This window comes from Hyla sarda, chromosome 3 (genome assembly GCF_029499605.1).
Source record: "Hyla sarda isolate aHylSar1 chromosome 3, aHylSar1.hap1, whole genome shotgun sequence".
NCBI classification, from domain to species: Eukaryota; Metazoa; Chordata; class Amphibia; order Anura; family Hylidae; genus Hyla; species Hyla sarda.
Genome location: NC_079191.1, coordinates 228,747,486 through 228,773,041, shown reverse-complemented (window position 1 = coordinate 228,773,041; position 25,556 = coordinate 228,747,486). Strand labels below are relative to the sequence as shown.

At 40.9% G+C, this 25,556-nt stretch overlaps 1 protein-coding gene across 6 annotated transcripts in view; it reads left to right on the top strand.

Moving 5' to 3' along the window:
- ASCC3 (activating signal cointegrator 1 complex subunit 3) overlaps window positions 1-25,556 on the top strand; it is a 764,501-nt gene that overhangs the window by 317,429 nt on the left and 421,516 nt on the right. For all 6 annotated transcript variants that reach the window (XM_056566195.1, XM_056566194.1, XM_056566190.1 and 3 more), the window contains one exon: window positions 19,501-19,677. In XM_056566195.1, the coding sequence (XP_056422170.1) occupies window positions 19,501-19,677 (177 nt within the window). The remainder of the gene's footprint in view (window positions 1-19,500; window positions 19,678-25,556) is intronic.

Here is a 25,556-nt window from a genome sequence, read left to right as displayed (position 1 = left end):
ACTGAACAGTATTAGCAATCAAATGATTGCTATAAATAGTCCCCTATGGGGACATAAAAGTGTAAAAAAAAAAAAATAATTTGAAAAATTGAAAAATAAAAAGTAAAAACAAGTGAAAAATCCCCTCCCCCAAAAAAATTTAAATTGTCCGTTTTTCCCATTTTACCCCCAAAAAGCATAAACAAATTTCTTTTATAAACATATTTGGTATCACCGCGTGCCTAAATGTCAAAATATAATGTTAATGATCCCGTATGGTGAATGGCGTAAACGTAAAAAATAAAAAAGTCCCAAAATACTGCTTTTTTTGTCACATTTTATTCAAAAATAATTAATAAAAAATTATCTAAAAGTTCTATATATGCAAATGTGGTTGGTATTGATAAAAAGTACAGATGACGATGCAAAAAATGAGCCCTTATACCGCCCCATATATACGGAAAAATGAAAAAGTTATAGGTGGTCAAAATAGGGCAATTTTAGATTTTAGGTCATTTTGATTTTGTCCAAAAAGTTTTAGATTTTTTTTTTACAAAAATATAAAAGTATCTAGCCATGGGAATCATTTTAATCGTATTGACCCACAGAATAAAGAACACATGTCATTTTTACCGTAAAGTGTACAGTGTGAAAACAAAACCCTACAAAATGTGCAAAATTGTGGTTTTCATTTTAATTTCCTCCCTTATATAGGTTTGATTTTGTCGTACTTCTGGAAAAAATCATAACTACATGCAGGAAAATTTATACGTTTAAAAATGTCCTTTCTGACCCCTATAACTTTTTTATTTTTCCACGTACAGAACGGTATGAGGGTTCATTTTTTGCACCGTGATCTGAAGTTTTTATCGGTACAATTTTTGTTTTGATCGGACTTTTTGATCACTTTTTATTCATTTTTTAATGGTATAAAAAGTGACCAAAATACGCTTTTTTGGACTTTTTTTTGCGCGTATGCCATTGACCGTGCGGTTTAATTAATGATATATTTTTATAGTTCGGACATTTACGCATGCGGCGATACCACATATGTTTATTTTTATTTTTATTTACACTTTTATTTTTTTTTATGGGAAAAGGGGGGTGATTCAAACTTTCATTAGGGAAGGGGTTAAATGACCTTTATTAACACTTTATTTTAACTTTTTTTTTGCAGTGTTATAGGTCCCATAGGGACCTATAACACTGCACACACTGATCTCTCATCCTGATCACAGGCCGGAATACTTTCACTTTCGCTTTAGAAGCGGCGGTCAGCTTTGACCGCCGCTTCTAAAGGGTTAATACCGCACATCGCCACGATCGGCGATGTGTGATATTAGCCGCGGGTCCCGGCTGTTGATGAGCGTCGGGACCGACGCGATGTGATGCGGGGTCACTTCATATCGCGGGAGCCGGCACAGGACGTAAATATACGTCCTGCGTCGTTAAAGGGGTACTCCGGTGGCTAATTTTTTTGACTATATGGCATCTTCTTTGTAAGTTTTGTTTTTTTGCAAGATACATATGTTATATGTTTTGGCAGCATGTGTGTGTTTTTCTTACCTGTTTGTTAGGCAGGAAGTTCTGTAGTTCAGAGGGTTTTCTTGTACTGTTGTCCACAGCGGCCATGTTCTGAGTCTGTTGTGGACAAGATGTCATAGTTTTTTTTCTCTCTGTCTGCATGAGAGAAATAAGCCACACCCCCTCATCTCATCCAGCTGAGTACACAGCTCCTCACTGCACCTCCCCCCGCTCTGTCTTCTGAGGACGCAGGTCTGCTTAGGAGAAGGAACACAGATAAGATAAGTGTGTTATCTGAAGGGTAGGATGACAAGGTGCATGGACTGGGGATGTATGGACTGCAGAAGAATAAATCTCATTCTGGGAATGATCTCTATATGTGAAGGGGGAGGGGGGGACTCCTTAATGACACAGGCTGGGAGTTGTAGTCCCTGTTAAGTGTGCGTATGCTAGTGTTTACAAACCAGTGTGCCTCCAGTTGTTGTAAAACTACAACTCCCAGCATGCCCTGACAGACTTTGGGCATGCTGGGAGTTGTAGATTTGCAACAGCTGGAGGCACACTGGTTGGGAAACACTGTTCTAGCTTATTCAGCATACTCATCATGTTACACCAGTGTTTCCCAACCAGTGTGCCTCCAGCTGTTGCAAAACTACAACTTTTAGCATGCCCAAAGGCTGTCAGGGCATGCTGGGAGTTGAAGTTTGGCAACACCTGGATGCACCCTGGTTGGGAAACACTGGTGTATGCCCTACAGAGGTGTGGTGAACTACAACCCCCAGGAGACTACAGAGGCAGCAATTGTCACAATACTACAACTCCCGGCATGCCCAGACAGCCTTGGTCTGTCTGGGCATGCTGGGAGTTGTAGTTTAGCAACAGCTGGAGTCTCCCTGTCTGGGGGGGGTTCTCTGTAACATTAGGAGTATTAAAGGGAGGGAGTGATAGCAGGTTGGGGGGTTTGGGTTATTTCTGTGGGATTGCGGGGGGTGGGCCCATTTATGGTTCGTATCAGTGGACATTTCTGGAAGGGCAGGGACAGATTGGGGGGGATGGCGGGGTATGGTTTAGTGACATGATCATTTTTGGGGGCACACAAGAAAAAATAAATATAGTCACACATATCATATATTCTGGGTGCCTGGCCAGTTGCTATCCTATCCTTTGTTATTTCCTCTACTCTACTATGTCGGGGCTCAGGGACTCATTGCGCTAGCCTCTCGGGGGTCCTCAGGGTCATGTGGGTCATCTTATATATTGTTTAGCCCATCAGTATGCCGTTGGCTGTCCAGGCATGCTGGGAGTTGTAGTTTTGCAACAGCTGGAGGTCCGCAGGTTTGAGACCACTGCTGTACGCTGTATCCCTATGCCCCGGCTGCAAAAGGTAAAGAGAATAAACTTTAACTTGCCTACGTCGGCCTCACGCTGGGGACGGGAACGTCGGACAGCCGTCAGCCTATCACCGGCTGAAGCGATGTCCCGCCCCGGCCAGTGATAGGTTAAACGTCATGTAAGAAGCCGGCCAGAGCTCCTTACTTTATAGTGGGCTCAGCCTATCACTGGCCGGGGCGGGACATCGCTCTGGCCGGTGATAGGCTGATGGCTGTCCGACGTTCCCGTCCCTAGCGTAAGGCCGACGTAGGTAAGTTAAAGTTTATTTTCTTTATCTTTTGCAGCCCGAGCATAGGGATACAGCGTACAGCAGTGATCTCCAACCTACGGCCCTCCAGCTGTTGCAAAACTACAACTCCCAGCATGCCCGGACAGCCGTTGGCTGTCCGGGCATGCTGGGAGTTGTAGTTTTGCAACATCTGGAGGTCCGCAGGTTGGAGACTACTGGCGTACAGTATAGAGTTCCAGCGCCGGCGGCCCCCAACAAAGAGGAGGAGGGCAGTGCTGCTTGTGGGTGACACATGTGAGTAGTACCCCGCTGGGCTGATCATTAATTGGGGGAGCAGAACAGCGCTGGCGGGTCACATAGGATTAGTTGCCCGATGTGGGGACAGCGCAGCGCTGTGCTGATAATTCATTCATTCCGAGGGGGAGGGGACCAACCGGTATTGCGGTATGGGAAGAATTCATATCGTGCAGCCCAAAACTTTCGGGATTCGGTATGAACCGGTATACCACCCTGCCCTAGGTTCTATTACACATGCTTTGTTCGCAGATGACCTTTTGGTTTTCTTTTTCTTGGCTGACCCTGTACGTGGCATTTCTGCGGTATACAACCTCTTGACTGACTTCGGGTTGGAATCGGGTTACAGGATAAATGTGAGCAAAAGTGTACTTCTGGATCTTTCCCCGAGGGTTGGTAGAGTGACGGGAGCAGATCTGTCCCAGCTCATCGCTTTGACTAGATCCTCTATCAAGTATTTGGGGATAGGAGTGGGTAGAACGGCACAGTCCTTGTATTCCCTCAACTTTCCACCATTCATCCGCAAAATTGTGGCTGAATTAAAAAGATTTAATTCTCTTCCCCTCTCATTATTGGCACATTGTCATTTAATAAAGATGCTTAGTTTCTCCAAATTGCTGTATCCCTTACGAACTATCCCAATTCTGATGAAACGTAATGACATAGCCTCCCTTACCTCTGCCTTCACTAAATTCCTCTGGGCTAACAAACGTCCCCGTGTTGCCTTATGCAAACTTATGCTCCCCAGGGACAAAGGGGGCCTGAACTTCCCTGATATCCAGCATTATAGTTTAGCTTGCCTCTATAGGCACTATATAGACTGGGTGCGAGGGGGGTGGGGGAGGAGACTTTTTCTAACACGGCTTTAGAATCCGAAATTGGTCAAACCATGGACATTGCCAGGTCTTCTACATACTAAATTTGGGGTGATACCCAATACCCTAAGGGGCGCCTGTATTGTACGTGACCCCATAGCGGCATGGATAACCGGTAGGGCTCTTATGTACTTACCTTATACGCTAAGCAAAACATATACCCCTGTGGTCTCGCCCTGAATTTCATCAGGGTACGGAAAATATTATGTACCGTCATTGGAAATCAGCGGGCATACGAACTGTACAGCACCTTTTATGCCCGACTGATTTGCGATATCTTTCTTTTTTGGAGATTTCTACGACATATTCGTTAAGGTCCAGAACACATCCTTCCTTATCAGCAGGTTATGGCCTTTTTGAAACCCCGTCTTAGGGATCTCTCGAGGGAGCACACATTGTTTGACCACTTCGTTTCCTCGGCAGAGAGTATTCACTATCTTTCCAATGAGAAGAGAAGAGGTGTAGAGGGGACTCATTCCTCTTTGTTTTAGTACTGGGAAGGCAAACTGGGGAAGGTGGATCTGACCATCCCTATCTTAGAAGGATGGACAAAAGTGTGCACAGCAGTGGTTAGTGAACACTGGAGGGAAACTCAATTCAAGATTATGCTACATATGGCTTCACATTTCCCCGTACTCCCGATCGTCCGGATCGTATTGAGGATTGCCCGAAATGTGGTCAACACTGTACTGATCTACTACATGGATTGGTCACGTGCCCTTTCAGGAGCTTTCCTCGGTGCGCTCCTGAACGAGCGGCTACAGACCTTCCTCCTGATGGACCCTGCCCTACTCGTTCTCCATATTGCTCCTGGGGATAGAAGGGTGACCTTACTGATACATACCTTTCTCCTAGTGGCGAAGTGATGTCTTTTATCTCACTGGCTGCAACAATCTGCGCCTTCTGTATCTGAGGTACTTATTCAGATGAAAAAGTATTTATTTATGGATCTTACTGATATTGCTCGTTCTAAAGAGAAGTCTGCCAGATATTTCTTTAAGAAATGGAGGACTTTTCTAGTATACTTTTGTTCCGATGCTGAAATAGACAAAATGATGCTACTTTTCCAGGATACCACTTGGTATCTGAACAGGTCACTGTCGGGGTCTTTAGGGAGACTGCGGGTTGTAAATGCCTAGGGATCTGGGACTTATGAGGGACATTTCTCAATGTTTGCATATGTATTCTTTTTTTTAGTAATTTTTTCCTTACTTTTTTTTTTTTTGCTTATGTGTGACTTATTTATCAACTGGTTTCAGCCTGTTGATGATTTTCTTTCTCGTAAGCAATTTTTCCTTTTTTACTTTGGTAGTAGCTTTTTCTGCTCCATGTTTGAGCTGGAGTAAATTTAGTAAATTTTTAACCCTGTTGCGACTTATTTTTGCGCAGTTGCGACTGTCGCAGTTAATAAATACCTGACTACCCGTAGTCCATTTTAAAATTATTACTACGTAGTTAATTTTTGGAAAACTTGCTTTTCTCGCTTTCCAGTCAAAATGTCGCACAAAAAATTGCGTAGTCGCAGTTGCGACAATTTAGCGACAATTATAGTAAAGAAAACCTGACTAAACCCGTTGATAAATGTCCATATATATCTCTATTTTTAGAACTTGGCAGAATCAAGCTGCGTTTGTCGTACCACTTTTCTTTTGCACTACTTGGATTAATATCATATTCTGTACTATGCTTAGACCAGTATTCACTTATGACTATGATGGCCATATTCGGCCCTTTACTACGTTGTTTTGGGGGAGGGGGGAGGGTTCTTGGGGTTACTTTTGTTGTATGCTATATGTTTTTACCCTGTCGTTTTGCTTAATTGTAACTGATGGGCGCAGTGTTCTTTATACCCCGTGTTTCTTATGTGTATTCTCCTTTATGTGAACTCATATCAGGTGATTGTCCTGGTTCACATGTCGTATGTTTTATTTTCAGAAAATCCCAATAAAATATTGTTAAAAAAAAAAAAAAGACCAAAACAATGAATATCAGTGTTAGATCATTGGGAAGCCGACTCCCGAAACCCCTGCCGATTTAACTGTTTAAATGGCCTCCATCCTCTAGCAGTTGCATGCTGCTTTATATTTGCAAACTTTATTTTTCAAATTGTTGGTACAAAGAATTGTTCACTTGGATAAGACAGTACTGCAATACTTTGTTCTACCACAAAGAATTGTGAGGTATTTGCAAGTACACAACAACCTACAGCCATTACAGTGAGTTTTTAATCCACAATTTATCAGGAAACATTTGTCTGGTGTTGATAAATATATATGCAGATTATTGTTTTTTTTAAGCCTATTAAAATAAGTATAATTATATGTTGTGTACTGTATTTTCTGACATAGAATTGTCTAATTTCATTGTCTTTGTTCTGTGTGTCAGGGATTGATTACTGCATTATTTGTGTCTTATCTGGTGACACTTATTGTGATTATAGGAAACGCGCTATTTGACTGGGGCCATTGGCTAATGGCCCTGGCATTACACCCATTGTGTATTTTGGCGTTGATTAATATTTTCTTGAGGACTACTATTTTATGCTGTTATTATTAAATGCTAAGTTTTAGTGAGCTAATCTTACTCTTCTGTGAATTTTCTTTGTTCCGTGTGTAGCGCTTTTGATAGTTATGATGGCATCTTCACAAGTTGAAGTAACACAAAAACTTTCTGGTGTCAATATGAAGAATATAAGATGATAGGTTTGTCATTTACAACAAATGATTGATGTCAGCGAAATGACAGTGCAGGTTAAAGAGAAAATAATCCCTTTTAACTTTCCATTTTCAGGATCACCTTTTGTAAATTTTCCATTTGTAATGCTCAATGATGAACATTTTTAGCGGAGAATTGCCTGTGGTTGTTTCTTTCTCTTCTAAGGCTCTAAATGAATCTATCTCAGAAAATGTGCTGGAAGCTTTGGTATAGGACTGTCACCTATGATCCATGGATTCCCAATTACTTCAAGTTTTTTCAATCCTCTAGGCAAACAAGAATGGAATATTTTATTTTCATAGTATTTTTACAACATAGTAGAACGTAAAATGGTACACATTGGCGGACAATGGATTCATTGAAATAACACCATAAAATATATTTGATATACATAGAAAGAGATGTTTTTACGTCACTTATGTATTTCTCTTTTCATAGACCTTTTTTTCATATACCTTCGCTCACTGCTGGACAAGCTTCAAAAATGTCTTATTAAACCTATGAGTAGCAATCACATTATAAACCTTAAAAATGCGTTTTCTCTTTAATATATGCAGTAAATAAAATCAAAGATTAAATTAAAATGGAAGTATAAGGCTTAGAATTGGTAGTCATGTAATAATCACTCTGCTTTTAATTTTCCCCCACTAGGTTATATATTTGGAGTATTTTCTCCCTATCTATGCTTTCCTACTTTTCTGTACATTTTGGCAATTCGGTTCACAGACTAGTCTGGTGTTTTCCTAAATGTTTGTGTAGGAAGTTCAGGAAAAAAAAGTGTTTCAGAAATATTGTATTTGGAATACAGAGAGGATAGATAAACAATGGAATCAAAAAGGCAATATATATTTTCCTAGAGTGTGAGTTTAGAATTTTATTAAATTCAGTATCATACTGCCCCAGAGAATAGAGCTAACATGTTGGTCTGACCTTAAAGGGGTAATCCACCCCTAGACATCTTATCCCCTATGCTTTGGATACCTCTGGCCGCACATGTGCTTGCCAGAGGTAGCCTGACTGCCATTAGGTACCGAGATGAGATCCTCAGACTCCTTGTGAGACCATATACTTGTGTGGTTGGCCCTGGGTTCCTCCTAATGCAAGACAATGCTAGACCTCATGTGGCTGGAGTGTGTCAGCAGTTCCTGCAAAAGAAGGCATTGATGCTATGGACTGGCCCGCCCGTTCCCCAGACCTGAATCTGATTTAACACATCTGAGACATCATGTCTTGCTCCATCCACCAATGCCACGTTGCACCACAGACTGTCCGCCACCTCATCAGGAGCATGCCCAGGCGTTGTAGGGAGGTCATACGGGCACGTGGAGGCCACACACACTACTGAGCCTCATTTTGACTTGTTTTAGGGACATTACATCAAAGTTGGATCAGCCTGTAGTGTGGTTTTCCACTTTGATTTTGAATGTGACTCCATATCCAGACCTCCATGGGTTGATAAACTTGATTTCCATTGATAATTTTTGTGTGATTTTGTTGTCAGCACATTCAACTATGTAAAGACGAAAGTATTTCATACGATTAGTTCATTCATTCAGATCTAGGATGTGTTATCTTAGTGTTCCCTTTATTTTTTGAGTAGTGTGTAATATATATATATATATATATATATATATATATATATATATATATACATTTCCTGATGTTGAATGGGTTAGACAACCATTCTAAAAAAAAATCCTAGAGTTTGTCCTATGGAATAGCATAGTTTTCATTTAGAAACTTTTCCTTTTAACTCATAAGTCCAAAGCATGGAGCATGGCATAAACTTGAATAAAATACTCACAAGCCCAGTAAAATGTATGGCTCCTTTTTATCTCAGAGTTGGATTCAAGTTTGTACCTACAGGCTCTCTTCTTGCCCTGTGGGATGTCTGTGGTGTAGTGCACTGCTGAAAATGATTCCTACTCTAATTCCAATGTAGACCAATTGCCAGGTCTGGTTAACCCCTGCTATATACTGTAAGCTTGTACTGTACTCAACTACAGTTCCCAGTCCTGAACAATGGTAAGACATGCTGGATGCTGTTGTTTCACAAAAACACACCAACTCACCTGAAAACTCAAAATACACAGAATTTTACATTCTGTCAATCCCAGGTAACCTGCCTCTGCAGATTTTGCCACCCAGATGTCTTTGACTTTTTTGCAGTATGTTTTCATGCTTTATACTAGTGCAAGCTCGTAGTGCCACACTCTACCCCATGAACATAAAACTTCCACACAATCTGCCCCCCTAAATTCAAATTTGCCACTTGCTCTGCAACCTGAAAATGATTCTGCCCCCCACTGGTTATAAAAAAAAAATATATTATAGATTGTCTCCTCCTAACTACTATATTGCCTCAAGACATGTCAGACGAAAAGAAAACCCTTGGAGACCATACCCATTTTTCCTCACTTTACAAATATGTTTATTTCTGTATGTTCTGATTGTTTTTTGTTTTGTCTTTTTGTTTGTTTGTTAGTTTTTTGTGCTACGGTTTACACCAGAAGTGGGAATGTCTGTCTAGTTATCCATGTCCTTTCTGTGTCTTCTTCATCTACGCAATATTTAGGATGCTTGCATTGTTTTCTTCCACAGTTGCATTTGCATGATAGACATTTGTTTGGGAACATTACTGAATGAAAAATATAATGTATTCTCATATTCCTTTCCTCTCTTTAGTAGTTGTATCTCTACTATAATAGATCTGGCAATATCTGTACTTGTACTGCTCCCTTCTAGATTGACAGCATTCTTCCAGAGTACAGAGCTGTACAGATTGATCATCAGCATTCTGTTGTTTCAGCAGAGCAGCATGAGTCTTGCTTGTTATTTTATATCTGTCGAAACAAGGCTCAATTGTAATGCCCATTTCATGACATGCAGTGCAGCCTGCTGCCTATACATCTTCCCAGGAATCCTATTGGTGTCAGTAGACCACTTCTTAAGAAGGTGTCAGCATGTTGGAAGTACTGTGTTGTCTTTATATCAATAAGATGTGCACAAAATAAAAACAAAAGAAAGCGAAAATGCATGTGGTGTACTTTTAATTTATTGTTCTATCTGGGACTTCTGGCTCTCAGATACAGATTTGTGTATACATGCTGATGGGATTATGCAACCTTTCCTGATACACTATAATAACCTTTGGTTTGTATTTGTTTCAAGCCCTGTATTGCTTTTCAGAAATGTAAGTTAAAATGCTAAATACAATCTATAAATTCTTTACTTTGTGGTTGTATAAGTATTTCAGGTTATAAGGCATAGCTTTACAATACTCTTTTGATTCATCTTTGTTTGAAAAAACATTTTAAAAAGTGCTAGTAAATTAAATCAAATTTATCTTTATAGAATCTTTGTCTAGTTAGCCTTTAAGAGAAGATAATGTCCACAAAGATAGCTAATAAAATATTAATACCAAATATTATATATGATTCCTTTTTACTGGAAGAAGTATTTGTCTGAGTTTATATTACCTAGTATGTTATAGTGTGGCAATACCTACATACCTAAAGGTATTTTTCATTTTATGTATTCTGTATTTTTGATCGAAGTTTGTCACAGTTACTTTTTTTTTTTTGAGACTTTTAAAGAAGACAATTTTCTCATGATTGTGTAGGTAAATTAAAGGGGTACTCTACTGGTCAGCCTTCTGGCTGCATTCCGAACATTTAGTTCCGAACGCTGTGCGCACGCTGCGGGGGTCGGCCACGCCCCTCAATGCAAGTCTATGGGAGGGGGTGTGACGGTTGTAACACCCCCTCCCATAGACTTGCATTGAGGGGGCATGGCCTAATCGAGCCCCGCCCTCCCCAGCCCGCACACAGCATTTGGAACTAAATGTTCCGAACGTAGCTGGAAGGCTGGAAAGCTTTCAATTTTTCTCAAATCTACACCAGCCCTGACCTGGCTTACAAAATTTGCTGTGGACAGCATTAGTAAAAAGTCGCACAAATTGTTGTGATGGGTTAAAAAGTGCCAGAAAAATTTGCAGAGGAGGAACTGTACTAATTGGTGTACTGAAATGCAATTTATAAAGAAAATGTGTACTAGCACCATATTTATCACATACCTTGGAACACTTAAAGCACTTTGTGCACATACACTTTGTTTTGTTTTTTATTGCGGCCTTGTGCTAAAAATAAGAATAAAAATAAAAAGTTTACCCCATGATTCTGCCCTTAATACCTATGCCAAATTAATACCTTAATGACAAAATGAGAGCAAAATGTTAGAAATTTTTGCTCTTTTATTGATAATGAAAAAAAAAAGGATTCAGATCCCTCAATACTGAGTTAAAACACCTTTGGCAGCGATTACAGCCTTCTGAATTCTTGGGTATGTCACAAAATTTGCACGCCTGGGTTTGGGGATTTTCTGCCATTCTTCTCTGCAGATCCTCTCAAGGTCTGTCAGGTTGGATGAACACACTTGATAGACAGCCATTTTCAGACATTTCCAAAGATGTTCAATTGGGTTTAGGACTCCAGCTCGGCCACTCAATGACTTTCAAAGAGTTGTCCCTACTGTGCATAAAAACATCTCTCTCCCACAGCATGATGCTTCCACCACCATTCTTCTATGAGGGGAATTTTTGGCAGGTGATGAGCAGTTCCTGGCATAGGCTACTTTCACACTGTAACTGTTGCTCTGTTACAAACTGACGTTAAGGAGGGCTCTTGTTTTTATTTACACTTTGACCACCCTTATAGGGGTACTCCAGTGCAAGACTTTTTATTTTTATTTTTTGATCAACTGGTGCCAGAAAGTGAAACGGATTTGTAAATTACTTCTATTAAAAAAAAAAAATCGTTATTTTTCCAGTACTTATTTGCAGCTGTATACTACAGAGGAAATTATTTTCTTTTTGGATTTATTTTCTGTCTGTCCACAGTGCTCTCAGTCCATTTCAGGAACTGTCCAAAGCAGAAGAAAATCTCCATAGCAAACTGTACAGTTCCTAAAATGGACAGATTTGTCAGCAGAGAGCACTGTGGACAGACAGAAAAGAAATCCAAAAAGAAGAGTTTCCTCTGTAGTGTTGTCCAGCTAATAAGTACTGGAAGGATTAAGATTTTTTTAATAGAAGTAATTCACAAATCTGTTTAAGTTTTTGGCACCAGTTGATTTAAAAAAAAAAAAATAAATTGTTTCCACAGGAGTACCCCTTTAACGTCTGTTATTGTAACGGAGCATAACAGGAGTAATAAAGGGCAAAGAGGATCCCATTCACTTGAATGGGATTCCTCTAACGTCCGTTATAATTTCTGTTATTGCGGCCAAAGATAGCCGGAGAAAAAGACGTGTCATACACAAATTTTTCTTCCGCTGTCTTACTAACGGACGTCACCTACTGGGCGAAAACAGTAGTGTGGAAGGAGCCTTAGAGTTGAGGCCATAAAAAAATCTTGGTTGCAACATAACAAAGTGAAAAAGGCTAAATTTAGGAAAATTTCTGAATGCATTGTATATGTCCGAACAAAAAACAGAAGCAGACAACTGTGTTTTATGAATCCTGCCAACCTTAACCTCAGATTTGTATGATAAAACTTTTTTTTTATTACTTCTTGTTCCACATTTTTAATATATCATCCGCAATCAGTGGCTGCTATTAGATACTGCAAGGGTGTTTTGATGTAAAAAATGCAGGAATGTACAGACCCTACACTTTCTGATTGGCAGAATTCCAAATAATCCTTCGAATAAAGAGGCTTCAGGGCTAAACCACTTCACTGTGTTTCCTTGCACAGTAGTGCTTCCAACCTATTCCTTTCTGGGTATTGCGGCACAGCTCCATTCTCTTGGTTATGTTACATAAACTTTGCCAGCTCTGCCTTTAGATTGTTGTGACCACTTAAAAAACAACGTAAATCAGAGGATTTACTGCACCAACCTTTTTACCCCAACGAGGAGTGTTTAATGGTGCATTTCCCAAAATTACGTAGGAGGAAGTTTATCAAGCTGTTTGGACGTTTTTTTTTTGTCTGCTTTTGTTGCATTTGACTTGCATAGTCACTTTTTGTGCAGCAAACAAAATAGATCAAACTCCAGAGTCTTCTATTTCAGTTGATTATTTAGTCAGGAAGGTGGGGTGCAACGGTAACAAATTATTTTATACGTGACTTTTCTAAAATTCCCTAATTTCGAGCACAAATTGCTTCCAAATCGCAAACCTAAGTAAACCCGTACCACACTTCGAAAAAAGCTGTGTGCAGAGATGCCAAAAACACAGCAAAAAATGTAAATCTATACAAAAAGCTTTCCACAACGAGAATTGATAAATGCCCCTGCCCCCTAGACACTGTCCCCTAAGCTAAATCAAATAGTGACACAGTGGTTGTTCTGTTCTATCCAAAGGCTTGCACATTTACTAATATATGACTATTTACACTTTTTGGGTGGAAATTCTCTTGAGAGAAAAATAATTGAACCTCATTGACTAATTGCTCGATTGCAGTCAATTGCTGGTGTACTTGACATTTTCTGTGGTAATGTAGATTGTGCTACATATGTAGCTATTTCTTAATTCTGCAAAATTGACTCTTCAAGAGTTGCTCTGTAATTACGGCTAAGTATATAGTTTTAATTTGTTTTGTTGATATGAAAAGACTTATATGGTTTACTTAGGGAAAATGTTATTTACATTGTTTCTGCTTCTAAATATGCACCATTATCAGGCATAGTTAGAGAAAATGTTATGCTCGAATGTCTGAAGTAACTCCTGGAATGGACTCTTGAATAGATTTCTAGATATACTTAAATGTCTAAATGTTTTGCCAGTACATTATCTTGGCACATAATATAAAGATGTGACCCACATATTTAATAACATTTGTTCTGTGCAGTCGAGGAATACTTATACAAATGTTTACCTAATGTGAGGAATTTACCATATTAGTCATTTAGAAGTTAAAAGAAAAGCCAATGTTTTGTAATTAGATCTGCTTCTAGAAATATTGTGAAGTTTCTCATTTCTCGTGACAGCCATTTTTGCACAAAAACCAACAGAAAGTGCAGCCAAGTTAACATGGTTTCCATTTCTCAGCAGCTGATGGTAAAACCTTGTTAGTAATTGAACATGCAGACCATAATTTCACAGAAGCTGATTCAGAAATGACAATGAATAATGCTACACTTGTCTGTTGTCCACTTTGCTAAATTATCTACCCAATTAAGGCAGAAAAATGTCATTATCGTTGTAAGTAACAAAAGAGAGAATTAGCAAAAAGGGATTGTCCAGTTTATACAACAAATTTCTATATATTAAAGATTAAATATAGATAGGCATCACTTTTCTGGAGGACCTCTCCTTCCTTGCATTACACAGAAATTGATTTGGATAAGCAATGTGTAATGCTTTATTTCTCCTGTGGTGGTGCTGTAGAGAAAATTGACACTAAGAGCCCATTCATATGGCAGAATTTCTGAGCGGAATCCAGTGAAAAAATTCCACTCGGAAATTCTGGGGCAGCAAATTCCTATTTTTAGTGTGATTCTGCCACACTGTTTACATGTCAGAATTTTGATTCTGGACTATCCCGAAATAATTAACATGTTTTTTTCTTTTAGCAGAATACTCTCAGGTTATAGGGAAAGCAGAGATCCCCTTTATGTATTTCTCCAACATCTGAAAATTTCAAAAATAAGAAAATAAGAGATTTGTCAAATAAAGCATACCGTTGGCATATTGTCAGTAACAAATCAATATGTAACTCTTGCTCAAAAGCCACTTCTAGCATAAGGCTACCATACAGAAACCTTTTGAGTACCTTACGTTATATGTTTGTATATTTATTTATTTAATCAATTCATTAATTATTTTTGTTATATGTCAGATTAAGGCCAGGTTCACACAATTTCCGCCTATAATTCTGCTTTGAAATTGCAGGCAGAAATTCCGCTTACTAAAATTTATAGTATGGTGAATGGGTTTCCGTTCACAAATTCACACTTTGGAATTTGTGTACGGAAAATCTGCTTGAAAATCCTCCACCTGAAGAATAGCATTGCTCATTCTTCAGGCGGAAATACTCACGGAACACATTGCATTCTATTGGAGACAGTGTCCGCTGGGTCCTAGCTGGCCGCATTCGGAATCTCTGGGCGGAAATTTTCTGCCCAGAGATTCTGCAGTGTGAACTTAGCCTTATAGCCTACACAGGACTTTTCAGGAAGGGAATGGGGTTGTTATTTATTATTTTGTTTTAGGTAAAAAATGTAAAATACCTACTAAAGGTACATTCACATGTACGCAGATTTGATGTGCAGGATTTGATGCACAGGATTTTCTACTGCAGATTTCAATGTAAACTAAATGACTGAGCACAGCTTCTAAATGGCAGTTACAAATCCTGCGCATCAAATCTGCGCAGGATCCTGTATGTGTGAACGTACCCCAAAACTGCAAAATTTGAATATGGGTTAAAGAGAACCTGACAGCTATTTCACTCGCACTAAACCCAATATATTGGCAGGGGTGTGGAAATTTTTATAAAAAACTACTTGTCCACGGGACTAAAATGGAGCAAAATCTACCTGTCCCTTATGACGATCCACTTGCCCAGGCCAATTTTCACTTTTACGCTCTGATTTTTTCCTCCTCGCCCTATAATCGCCATAACTACCTACTATAATGATACCTTTTAATTTTTCAATAACATATTCTCTGAACCAAAAAATATATATTAGGTGAAGTGAAATTGAAATAGTAAAAGATAATTTTGCAGATTTGGTGGATTTCTTTTCTACGCCATTTACCTTGTGGTTGAGCTAACATTTTAGTTTCACACTTTTAGGCTGCCTGATTACAGCAATACCAGATTTCTATAGTTTACATCATGTTTTACAAATTTAAAAAAAATTCTGAACTTTTAAAAAAAAAATTAATTGCCATTTTTTGACCCCTGTAGCTTTATTTTGTTCCACATACCAGGCTGTATGAGGGCTCATTTTTTGCGCCATAATCTGTTTTTTTGGATCAGTATCATTTTGTTATTGATCTGACTTTTTAATCACTTTTAAACTTTTTTTTTTCTAGGATATTATAAAAATGGCTACATAATGTTATATTTTAATAGGTTGTACAATTACGCACGCAGCGATACCAAATATGTTTATTTTTATTATGTTTGCATGTTTTTATATACGAAAAGGAGGTGATTTGAACTTTTAACATAAGGGTTAATGTGTGTTTTTTTTAAACTTTTATTAAAACTATTTTTTTTTTACACTTTATTAGACTTTTAGAAGGAATCATTAGATTCCTCATACAGATGAATAGAGTTCTGTTGAACTCATTGATCTGTGTTCTCTGTGATCCATTGACAGAGCCACGGGACAGCAGGGAACAGAGGTAAGTCCTCCGGCTACCTCCATAGTGGATCTCCCCTCTGCGATCACGCTGCGGGGGGGGGAGGGGGGCGATCCACCCCACTAGCCCACCAGGGAGCATTCACATGTCCCTTTAGACACCGCTGTCAGCTTTGACAGCGGCGATCTAAAGGGTTAATAACCAGCCGCGGCGATCGCCACATGCTGGCTATTAGCAGCGGCCCCCAGCTACGGAGAACAGCCGGGGACTGCAGAGTGTGGAGCGGGCAGGAGTCCGGAGCCTGCTCCATACAGACTGCTGTGCGCTGAATGCTGGATATTAGCGCCGGTGTGAAACTTGCGCCCCGTGCAGACATGCGTCCACTCCTCCCCTCAGCTCTCCAAAGCTAGAGCTGGGGGAGCGAAGGCAGAGGGCACAGGTCTGCATGGGGAGAAAGAAGGCAGAGCAGGGGAGAGAAAGCTTCTCATCTCCCCTGCTCTGCTTCGGAGGACGCAAGTTTCCACAGCCAGGGGCTGCAAAGTATGGATTGGGCACAAGTCAGGAGCCCACTCCATACAGACTGCAGAGCGCCGCAGAGCTGGTCAGGTCCGGTGTGAGGTTATCTCCTGCAGACGTGCGGTGAAAAAAATCAAACCCATGGCTCTGCCCTTGCTCCTCCCCGCTCTGCCCTCGCTCCTCCCCGCTGTAGCTTCGGCAAACTTCGGAGAGCGAAGGGGAGGGGCAGTCCGATTTTTTTTCACGGGTTTGAATTTTTCACCTCACACTGGCCCTGCTTGCCCGAAGCTAAGGGCTAAGGGCCGGGAAAATTCACCTGCCCGGCGCCCGAAACTGCATGTCCCAGGCGTCGGGCGATAGGAATTCCACATCCCTGATTGGGTTATAGGGTGGGTGAATAGCTGTAAAAAGAAGTGTAACTTACATGTTTATGTTACAATGTGTTTGAAGTTCTCCCGTTAGAAGCTCCTTGCTATAGCGCTCCAGGGATCACTGGAGGCTGGGAGCCATCTCACGCAGCTCCCCCTCCCTGATCAAATAGTACTGCCATATAGTACTGAAACATTACCTTAAATGGGTTATCCAGGAATAGAAAAAAACTGAGCTTATTTATTTCAAAACCACTACTTGTCTGTCTCCAGGTTGGGTGTGGTTCTGCAGCTCAGTTCCATTGAAGTGAATGGAGCCAAATTGTAAAACCACACACAACTTGAGGACAGACGTGGAACTGTTTTTAAAAGAAATTAGTTCTGTTTTTCTATTCCTGGATAACCGCTTTAACTTGTTAGAAATACCAACAGCCTTTTTGTGATTTACTATTATCTGACAGCTTCCAGATGGCGTACTTGTTCATTTATAGAAATATGTGCGAGATATTGAAGCAGCTGACAATAGCAACCAGTTAAATTACAGTGGTCATTTGGATTGGATAGTTACCTTTTGTGACCAGAGTTATTGGATAGAAGGATAGTTGCTGTTTGTGACTATGGGCATTTTTGGGCCTTCATACTCATAATTCATCTTATTTATACAGCATTTAGGTGAATGTATGTTTTAAATTAATTGGACATAGGAATAGTATTTTCCCCAAAATAAATCTGAATATTTCATTGCATAATAATGCCAAGTATGAGTACATTTTTTCATATATGATGTTGTTTTGATACTGCAAATAAAAAACATAATTTGGGTGTTATCTCTAGCTTTATGTGCAGTCTATGTACATGGATGATGATCCGAGTACATAGTTAGTAGGGAATACATTATCTTTGCGTTCCTTGATGTCCCCATAGACAAACAACTGTTATCTATTGGTAACAGCTCAATTGATCACTTGTATCAGTGATCTGTGTACACGGACAAATAGACAAGATTAAATTAAATTAATAATAACAGTCTGAGACAAAAACTGTTGGATTTCCCATAGCAGCTAATTACAGCTCAGCTATCTTTTTACTAGAGATCATTTAGATGGTATTCTGATTTAATACACCTATCTGCTAACTAGATGATGGGCATAAGAGTCAGGTCACAGGGTTTCAGCTGCTGGAATCCCCCAAGATGTCCATAAAGGGGCCCAGGTGTTTTCTTTTGAATAAGGCAGGGATTTGCACATGTGTGCTGTTGAAGATATAGATATCTACAGTGTTCTGATATTTCTGGCAGCTCCATAGACAATGCACAATTCGCCGCATCATTAATACAAACACCCGGGCCCCTTCTCAAGATCATTGTGGGTCCAAGTAGTCAGACCCCCATGATCTGACATTTATCCTGAATTCTGTGGATGGGGAGAAGTGTTGTAACTGAATACCCCTTTAGGGTCTATTCACACATACAGTATCCTGCACATATTTGAAGCACAGGATTTAAAGCTGCAGATTTAATGCTGCAGAGTTGAGTGTAAACTAAATGACTTAACACAGCATCAAATCTGTAGCTTCAAATCCTGCAATCAAATCTGCACAGGATCCTGTACGTGTGAATACACCCTTAATGTTTTGAAGAGAAAAAAAGAAAGTAAATGTTTTTGAAATACCCTCCGCATTTCTGATCACCACCGCTCGCCGGACGGTGATCGGACCGGGATGACTGCTGATATCTATCAGCAAGCATCCCATGGCAATGCCGAGGGGGGTCCTGAGACCCCCCATGTTGGTTATCACCGCAAATCTCTGGTCAATTCAGACCAGTGATTTCCAGCGATCCGGGCCAATCGGGTCACTGGTGACCCGATCGCTCGGAAAATAAGAATGATCAGAGCTGTTTCCACTTTTTCTGGCAGTTTTTGGAATACTGCCACTGCAGTTTTTGAGCCAAAGTCAGAAGTGGATCCATAAGGGAGGAGAAGTGTAAGTCCTTCCTTTATGTGTCCTATTTTTTTTTTTAATATACATTTCTGGCTTTGGCTCAAAAACTGCAGTGGCAGATATCCAAAAACTACCAGAGAAAAAAACCAGTGGAAACTTAACCTAAGTGATCTTCACTGTGGCATTCTAAAAGCTGCAAAACTACAACTCCCAGCATGCCCACTCAGCCAAAGGCATAGCAAACATATGCTGCTCTGGACAGTGCTGCTCTACACTTTAATCAGCTTTAAATTCCAATGTTGATAATTTACAGTTTTCTTGCATTTATAAACTTATTTGTTGTGATTATTTCAGGTGGAATCAACACAGAGTATGATAAGGATCTTGGGCCTTTCTGCCACTTTACCCAACTACTTGGACGTTGCTTCATTTCTTCATGTCAATCCTTTTATTGGCCTTTTCTACTTTGATGGACGGTTCCGACCTGTTCCTCTTGGACAAACATTTATTGGGATAAAGTCAAATAACAAGGCAAGTATACATTTTAAGTTAATTCCTAGTGTGTTATTCAGATGAAAATTGGATCTATTAATTACAGCAAATTTGTAGATACGGAATGGGGCAGAGTTACTAATCATAAATCATTAAACTGTCAAGTTTCAGTTTAGTTGAACTATCAATCTTCTGTATGGCAAAACTTTAATGCACTTTGTGGTGCACAAAGTCACACTTTTGTGTTAGTTGTACAATTTTTTGTCATAGTTTATGCGCGGACACGCACTGCCTGTGAACGAGCGCAGGGAGCGCGCTCACACAGGCAGTGTTGAGTAATCACCACCCCACCGTCTTCAACTGTGCCCGCTTCTTCATGCTCGTATACCCCCCCAGTCTTCAGCTGCACCTGTTCCTTCATGATTGACCCACCCCCACCAAGGTCTTCAGCCCTGCCCGCTCCTTCATGCTTGCACAACCCCCTCCCCACACCCCGGTCTTCAGCTGCGCCCGCTCCTTCATGATTGTGCCGCTACCCCCCGGTCTTCAGCTGCGCCCGTTCCTTCATGCTTGAACAACACAAACCACCCCCCACCCCGCACAGGATCTTCAGCTTCACCCGCTCCTTCATGATCACGCCCCCCCCCCCTGGTCTTCAGCTGCGCCGGCTCCTTGCCCCCCCTCCCGGGATTTCGGTTCGACCGGATTCCTACTGCTATTCTTAAGGTCTGTATTGACAAGCAGTGAAATAGTGAATGTTTTTACGTAAAGCCTAACATTAAAGAAACCTACCATCGGAATCTATAATATATAACATAAGTCAATGCATTATATATTGTAAAATCTTCTTCCTCACCTTCTCTGGGAGACATTCCTGCCGGCAGGATAAGAATATGTTGTTTGAAAGGTGTCCCCCACCAATCCGTAAGCAGTCCCCTGGGTAGGGAGCCATCCTCTGCCAGTCCCACTGCTTACGCTGTAAGCACCACTCTGCTCCCAAAGCAGACGGAGCAGAGTGAGGAATTGTGCAGTGTCCAAGCTGTTAATCACTCTGATGGGCCGATAAGAGCTGCACCAGACAGGACTAGTACAAGATGGCTCCCTGTCCATGGGACTACTTACAGACCATCAGGGGACACCTTTCAAACAGCATATTCTCACCCCGGGCATGGGGAGTAAGAACATTTTATGATATATAACGCATTGACACGGGTTTGATAGGGTAAAATCTATTGATACAGCTATGGTAATATCTTTCTCTGTATCTTCTGTTCTGGGTCCGACTTGGAGCATGGGCAGAGCTTCATGTCACTGCTCCTGTTTCTCTGCTGGGTCCCATGTTCCAAGTCGGTCCCAGAACGAAAGATACAGAAGAAGATAGCGAGTGAACCGGAACAAGTATCGTCATCAGTGTCACCTGCACTACCTGTCTGTACAGACAGGTTAATGCAGGTTAAACTGATGACAGATTTCCTTTAAGAGTAGGTCCACATGAGACAAAAATGCTGCAGATTTTTTGCTGGTAAAAATCCACAGCATTTTCATAGATAAACCTGCTCCAATTTGTGCAAATTTGCTACAGCCCATTTTGACATGGATTATGTAAAAAGAAGAAAACATTTAATGTCTTAACATTCACAGTTGCAGAGTGTGAACTTACCCTTAACCTGTTGCGGACACGGGTGTACAGGAACGCCCTCGCATCCAAGTCCTTAAGGACGCAGGGCGTACATGTACACCCTGGTCACGTTACCGTTGTTTAAAACCCGCTTACGGGCTGAGCGTTCATTAAACTTGGTGGGTCCCGACTGCTATCAGCAGCCGGGACCCAGGGTGAATGTCGGGCATCACCGATCAGGCTGATGCCTGACATTAACCCTTTACATGCTAAAATGAAAGTGAGAGAATCCTAGCAGCTCAACGGAGCTGATCGGGACCATCGCAATGAAATCGCAATGTCCCGATTAACTGAGAGGATAGCCAGAGGGCCCTTATCATCCTCCTCGCAGTTCGATCGGTCTTCTGCTCCCAGCCTGCAGCAGAGCACCAATAACACTGATCAAAAGATTGCATGGTATAGCCCACAATGGGGGGCTTAAAAAAAAATAATAATAATAATAAGGAAAAAGTATATAAAAAAAAAGTTAATAAATGAATAAGCCCCTCCCCTAATAAAAGTTTAAATACCCCCCCATTTCCCATTTTTTTTAAATAGAACAATGTTATTTAAAAAATGTGGTACCGCCGCATGTGAAAATGTCCAAACTATTAAAATACAAAGTTAGCTAAACCTCAGGGTCGATGGCGTAGGGGAGGAGGAAAAAACGTGCAAAAAACTAGTCCTTAAAGTGAAAATGTCCATAAGGTGTTAAAGACGTTATCCAGGATTAGAAAAACAGAGCTGATTCCTTTAAAAATTGTTGAGGGTTATAAAAAGAAATAAAAAATAGAAGCAGCTATGCGCCACTCACGTAGCCTCTCTTTTTACTGGAGTGCTTCTCATTTCCACATTTATCTGATTTGAATAGCGATATCTTTTAAGGATAGATTTCCACTTGGTTTTTTCCTACATCTGAAAAAAATTACAAATAATCTGCCACGGATTTTCCCTACATTTCTGCATTTTTTTCTTGCATTTTTACCTATGTGTGTAAATTGCATTTTTGGCCCCTTTGGCAGTTTCCATGCCATAAATTTTTTACAAATTTTGTTGGTTACAAAAAAATAATTATTAAATAAATGATGCAGTAGGGATTGAAAAAGTTGTAGGGAACAAAAAAAGTTTTTTTAATTTTTTTTGGAACAACATTTTTATTAACCCCTTCATGACCCAGCCCATTTTCACCTTCATGACCTGGGCATTTTTTGAAAATCTGACCACTGTCACTTTAAACATTAATAACTTTGGAATGCTTTTACTTATCATTCTGATTCCGAGATAGTTTTTTCGTGACATATTCTACTTTATGTTATTGGTAAAATTTCACTGATATTTGTATCCTTTCTTGGTAAAAAAATCTAAAAATTTCATGAAAATTTTGAAAATTTTGCATTTTTCTAACTTTGAAAGTCTCTGCTTGAAAGGAAAATGGATATTCCAAATAAATTACATATTGATTCACATATACAATATGTCTACTTTGTGTTTGCATAAAAAAATTGACATGTTTTTACTTTTGGAAGACACCAGAGGGCTTCAAAGTTCCGCAGCAATTTTCCAATTTTTCTCAAGATTTTCAAAATCGTAATTTTTCAGGGCCCAGTTCAGGTTGGAAGTGGATTTTAAGGGTCTTCATATTAGAAATACCCCATAAATGACCCCATTATAAAAACTGCACCCCCCAAAGTATTCAAAATGACATTCAGTAAGTGTTTTAACCCTTTAGGTGTTTCACAGGAATAGCAGCAAAGTGAAGGAGAAAATTCTAAATCTTCATTTTTTACACTCGCATTTTCTTGTAGACCCAATTTTTTAATTTTTACAAGGGGTAAAAGGAGAGAAATCACCCTAAAATTTGTAACCCAATTTCTCTCGAGTAAGGAAATACCTCATATGTGTATGTAAAGTGTTCGGCGGGCGCACTAGAGGGCTCAGAAGGGAAGGAGCGACAATGGGATTTTGGAGAGTGAGTTTTTCTGAAAGGGTTTTTGGGGGGCATGTCCCATTTAGGAAGCCCCTATGGTGCCAGAACAGTGGACCCCCCCCCACATGTGACCCCATTTTGGAAACTATACCCCTCATGGAATTTAATAAGGGGTGCAGTGAGCATTTACACCCCACTGGCGTTTGACAGATATTTGAAACAGTGGACTGTGCAAATCAAAAATTTTATTTTTCATTTTCACAGACCATTGTTCCAAAAATCTGTCATACGCCAGTGGGGTGTAAATTCTCACTGCACCCCTTATTACATTCCGTGAGGGGTGTAGTTTCCAAAATGGGGTCACATATGGATATTTATTGTTTTGCGTTTGTCAGAACTGCTGTAACAATCAGCTACCCCTGTGCAAATCGCCTCAAATGTACATGGTGCACTCTCCCTTCTGGGCCTTGTTGTGCGCCCCCAGAGCACTTTGCGCCCACATATGGGGTATCTCCGTACTCGGGAGAAATTGCATTACAAATTTAGAGGGTCTTTTTTCCCTTTTACCTCTTGTGAAAATGAAAAGTATAGGGCAACACCAGCATGTCAGTGTAAAAAATTTATTTTTTTCACTAACATGCTGGTGTAGACCCCAACTTCACCTTTTCATAAGAGGTTAAAGAAGAAAAAGCCCCCCAAAATTTGTAAGGCAATTTCTCACGAGTACGGCGATACCCCATATGTGTCCCAAAACTGTTGCCCTGAAATACGACAGGGCTCCAAAGTGAGAGAGCGCCATGCGCATTTGAGGCTGAATTAGGGATTTGCATAGGGGTGGACATAGAGGTATTCTATGCCAATGATTCCCAAACAGGGTGCCTCCAGCTGTTGCAAAACTCCCAGCATGCCTGGACAGTCAATGGCTGTCCGGCAATACTGGGAGTTATTATTTTGCAACAGCTGGAGGCTCCGTTTTGGAAACAGTAGCGTACCAGACGTTTTTCATTTTTTTGGGGAGGGGGGGCTGTGTAGGGATATGTGTATATGTAGTGTTTTTTACTTTTTATTTTAGGTTAGTGTCAGTGCAGTGTAGTGTTTTTAGGGTACAGTCACATGGGCAGAGGTTCACAGCAAGTTTGCCGCTGGAAGTTTGAGCTACAGCGCAAAATTTGCGCCATCTCAAACTTGCAGCACTCACTGTAAACCTCCGCCCATGTGAGTGTACCCTGTACATTCACATTGGGGGGAGGGGGCAAACATCCAGCTGTTGCAAACTCCGAGCATGCCCTTTGGCTGTCCGTGCATGCTGGGAGTTGTAGTTATGCAACAGCTGGAGGAACACTGGTTTGGAAACACTAAGTTAAGTAATAAACTTTCAAGTGTTTTGCAACCAAACTTAGTGTTTCCAAACCAGTGTGCCTCCAGCTGTTGCAAAACTTCAACTCCCAGCATGCATGGTCTGTCAGTGCATGCTGGGAGTTATAGTTTTGCAACAATTGCAACAGCTGGAGGCACTGAGGTAGGAAACAGACAATGTTTCCCAACTAGTGTGCCTCCAGTTGTTGCAAAACTACAACTCCCAGCATGCCCAGACTGCCCAGGCACGCTGGAAGTTGTAGTTCGGCAATATCTGAAGGATCAGATGTTGCCGAACTAAAACTTCCAGCATGCTTGGGCAGTCTGGGCATGCTGGGAGTTGTAGTTTTGCATTATCTGGAGGTCCACAGTTTGGAGACCACTGTATAATGGTCTCCAATCTGTGCTCTTCCAGATGTTAGAGAACTACAACTCCCAGCATGCCTGGACAGACTGAGCATGCTGAGATTTGTAGTTTTGCAACATCTGGAAGAGCACAGATTGGAGACCATTATACAGTGGTCTCCAAACTGTGGGCCTCCAGATGTTGCAAAACTACAACTCCCAGCATGCCCAGAAAGCCAAAGGCTGTCTGGGCATGCTGGGAGTTGCAGTTTTGAAACTCTCAGAGGCAGCAGTGAGATCGCTTTACGGCGATCTCACTGCTGCCAATGAAGATGCCACCCTGCTGCCGGAAACTCACCTCCGGGACGCAGCGCAGCCGGGACCGCATGGAGGACGCCGGGACCGCTCGGGACACCGCTCGGACGGGTAAGTGACGCCGGGGGACGGGTCAGGGACACTTAGCAGAGCGGTGTGTTTCCTGATCCCCGTGATCGGGACTCACACACCGCGCTGCTAAGTATTCTCATAGCGAAACGCTGCTATCAGCTAGTCAGATTTGACCAGCTGATAGCAGCGATCGCTGGGGGGGGTGGGGGATGAAACCCCCCGTGGTCACATGGTAAGATGGCTGGC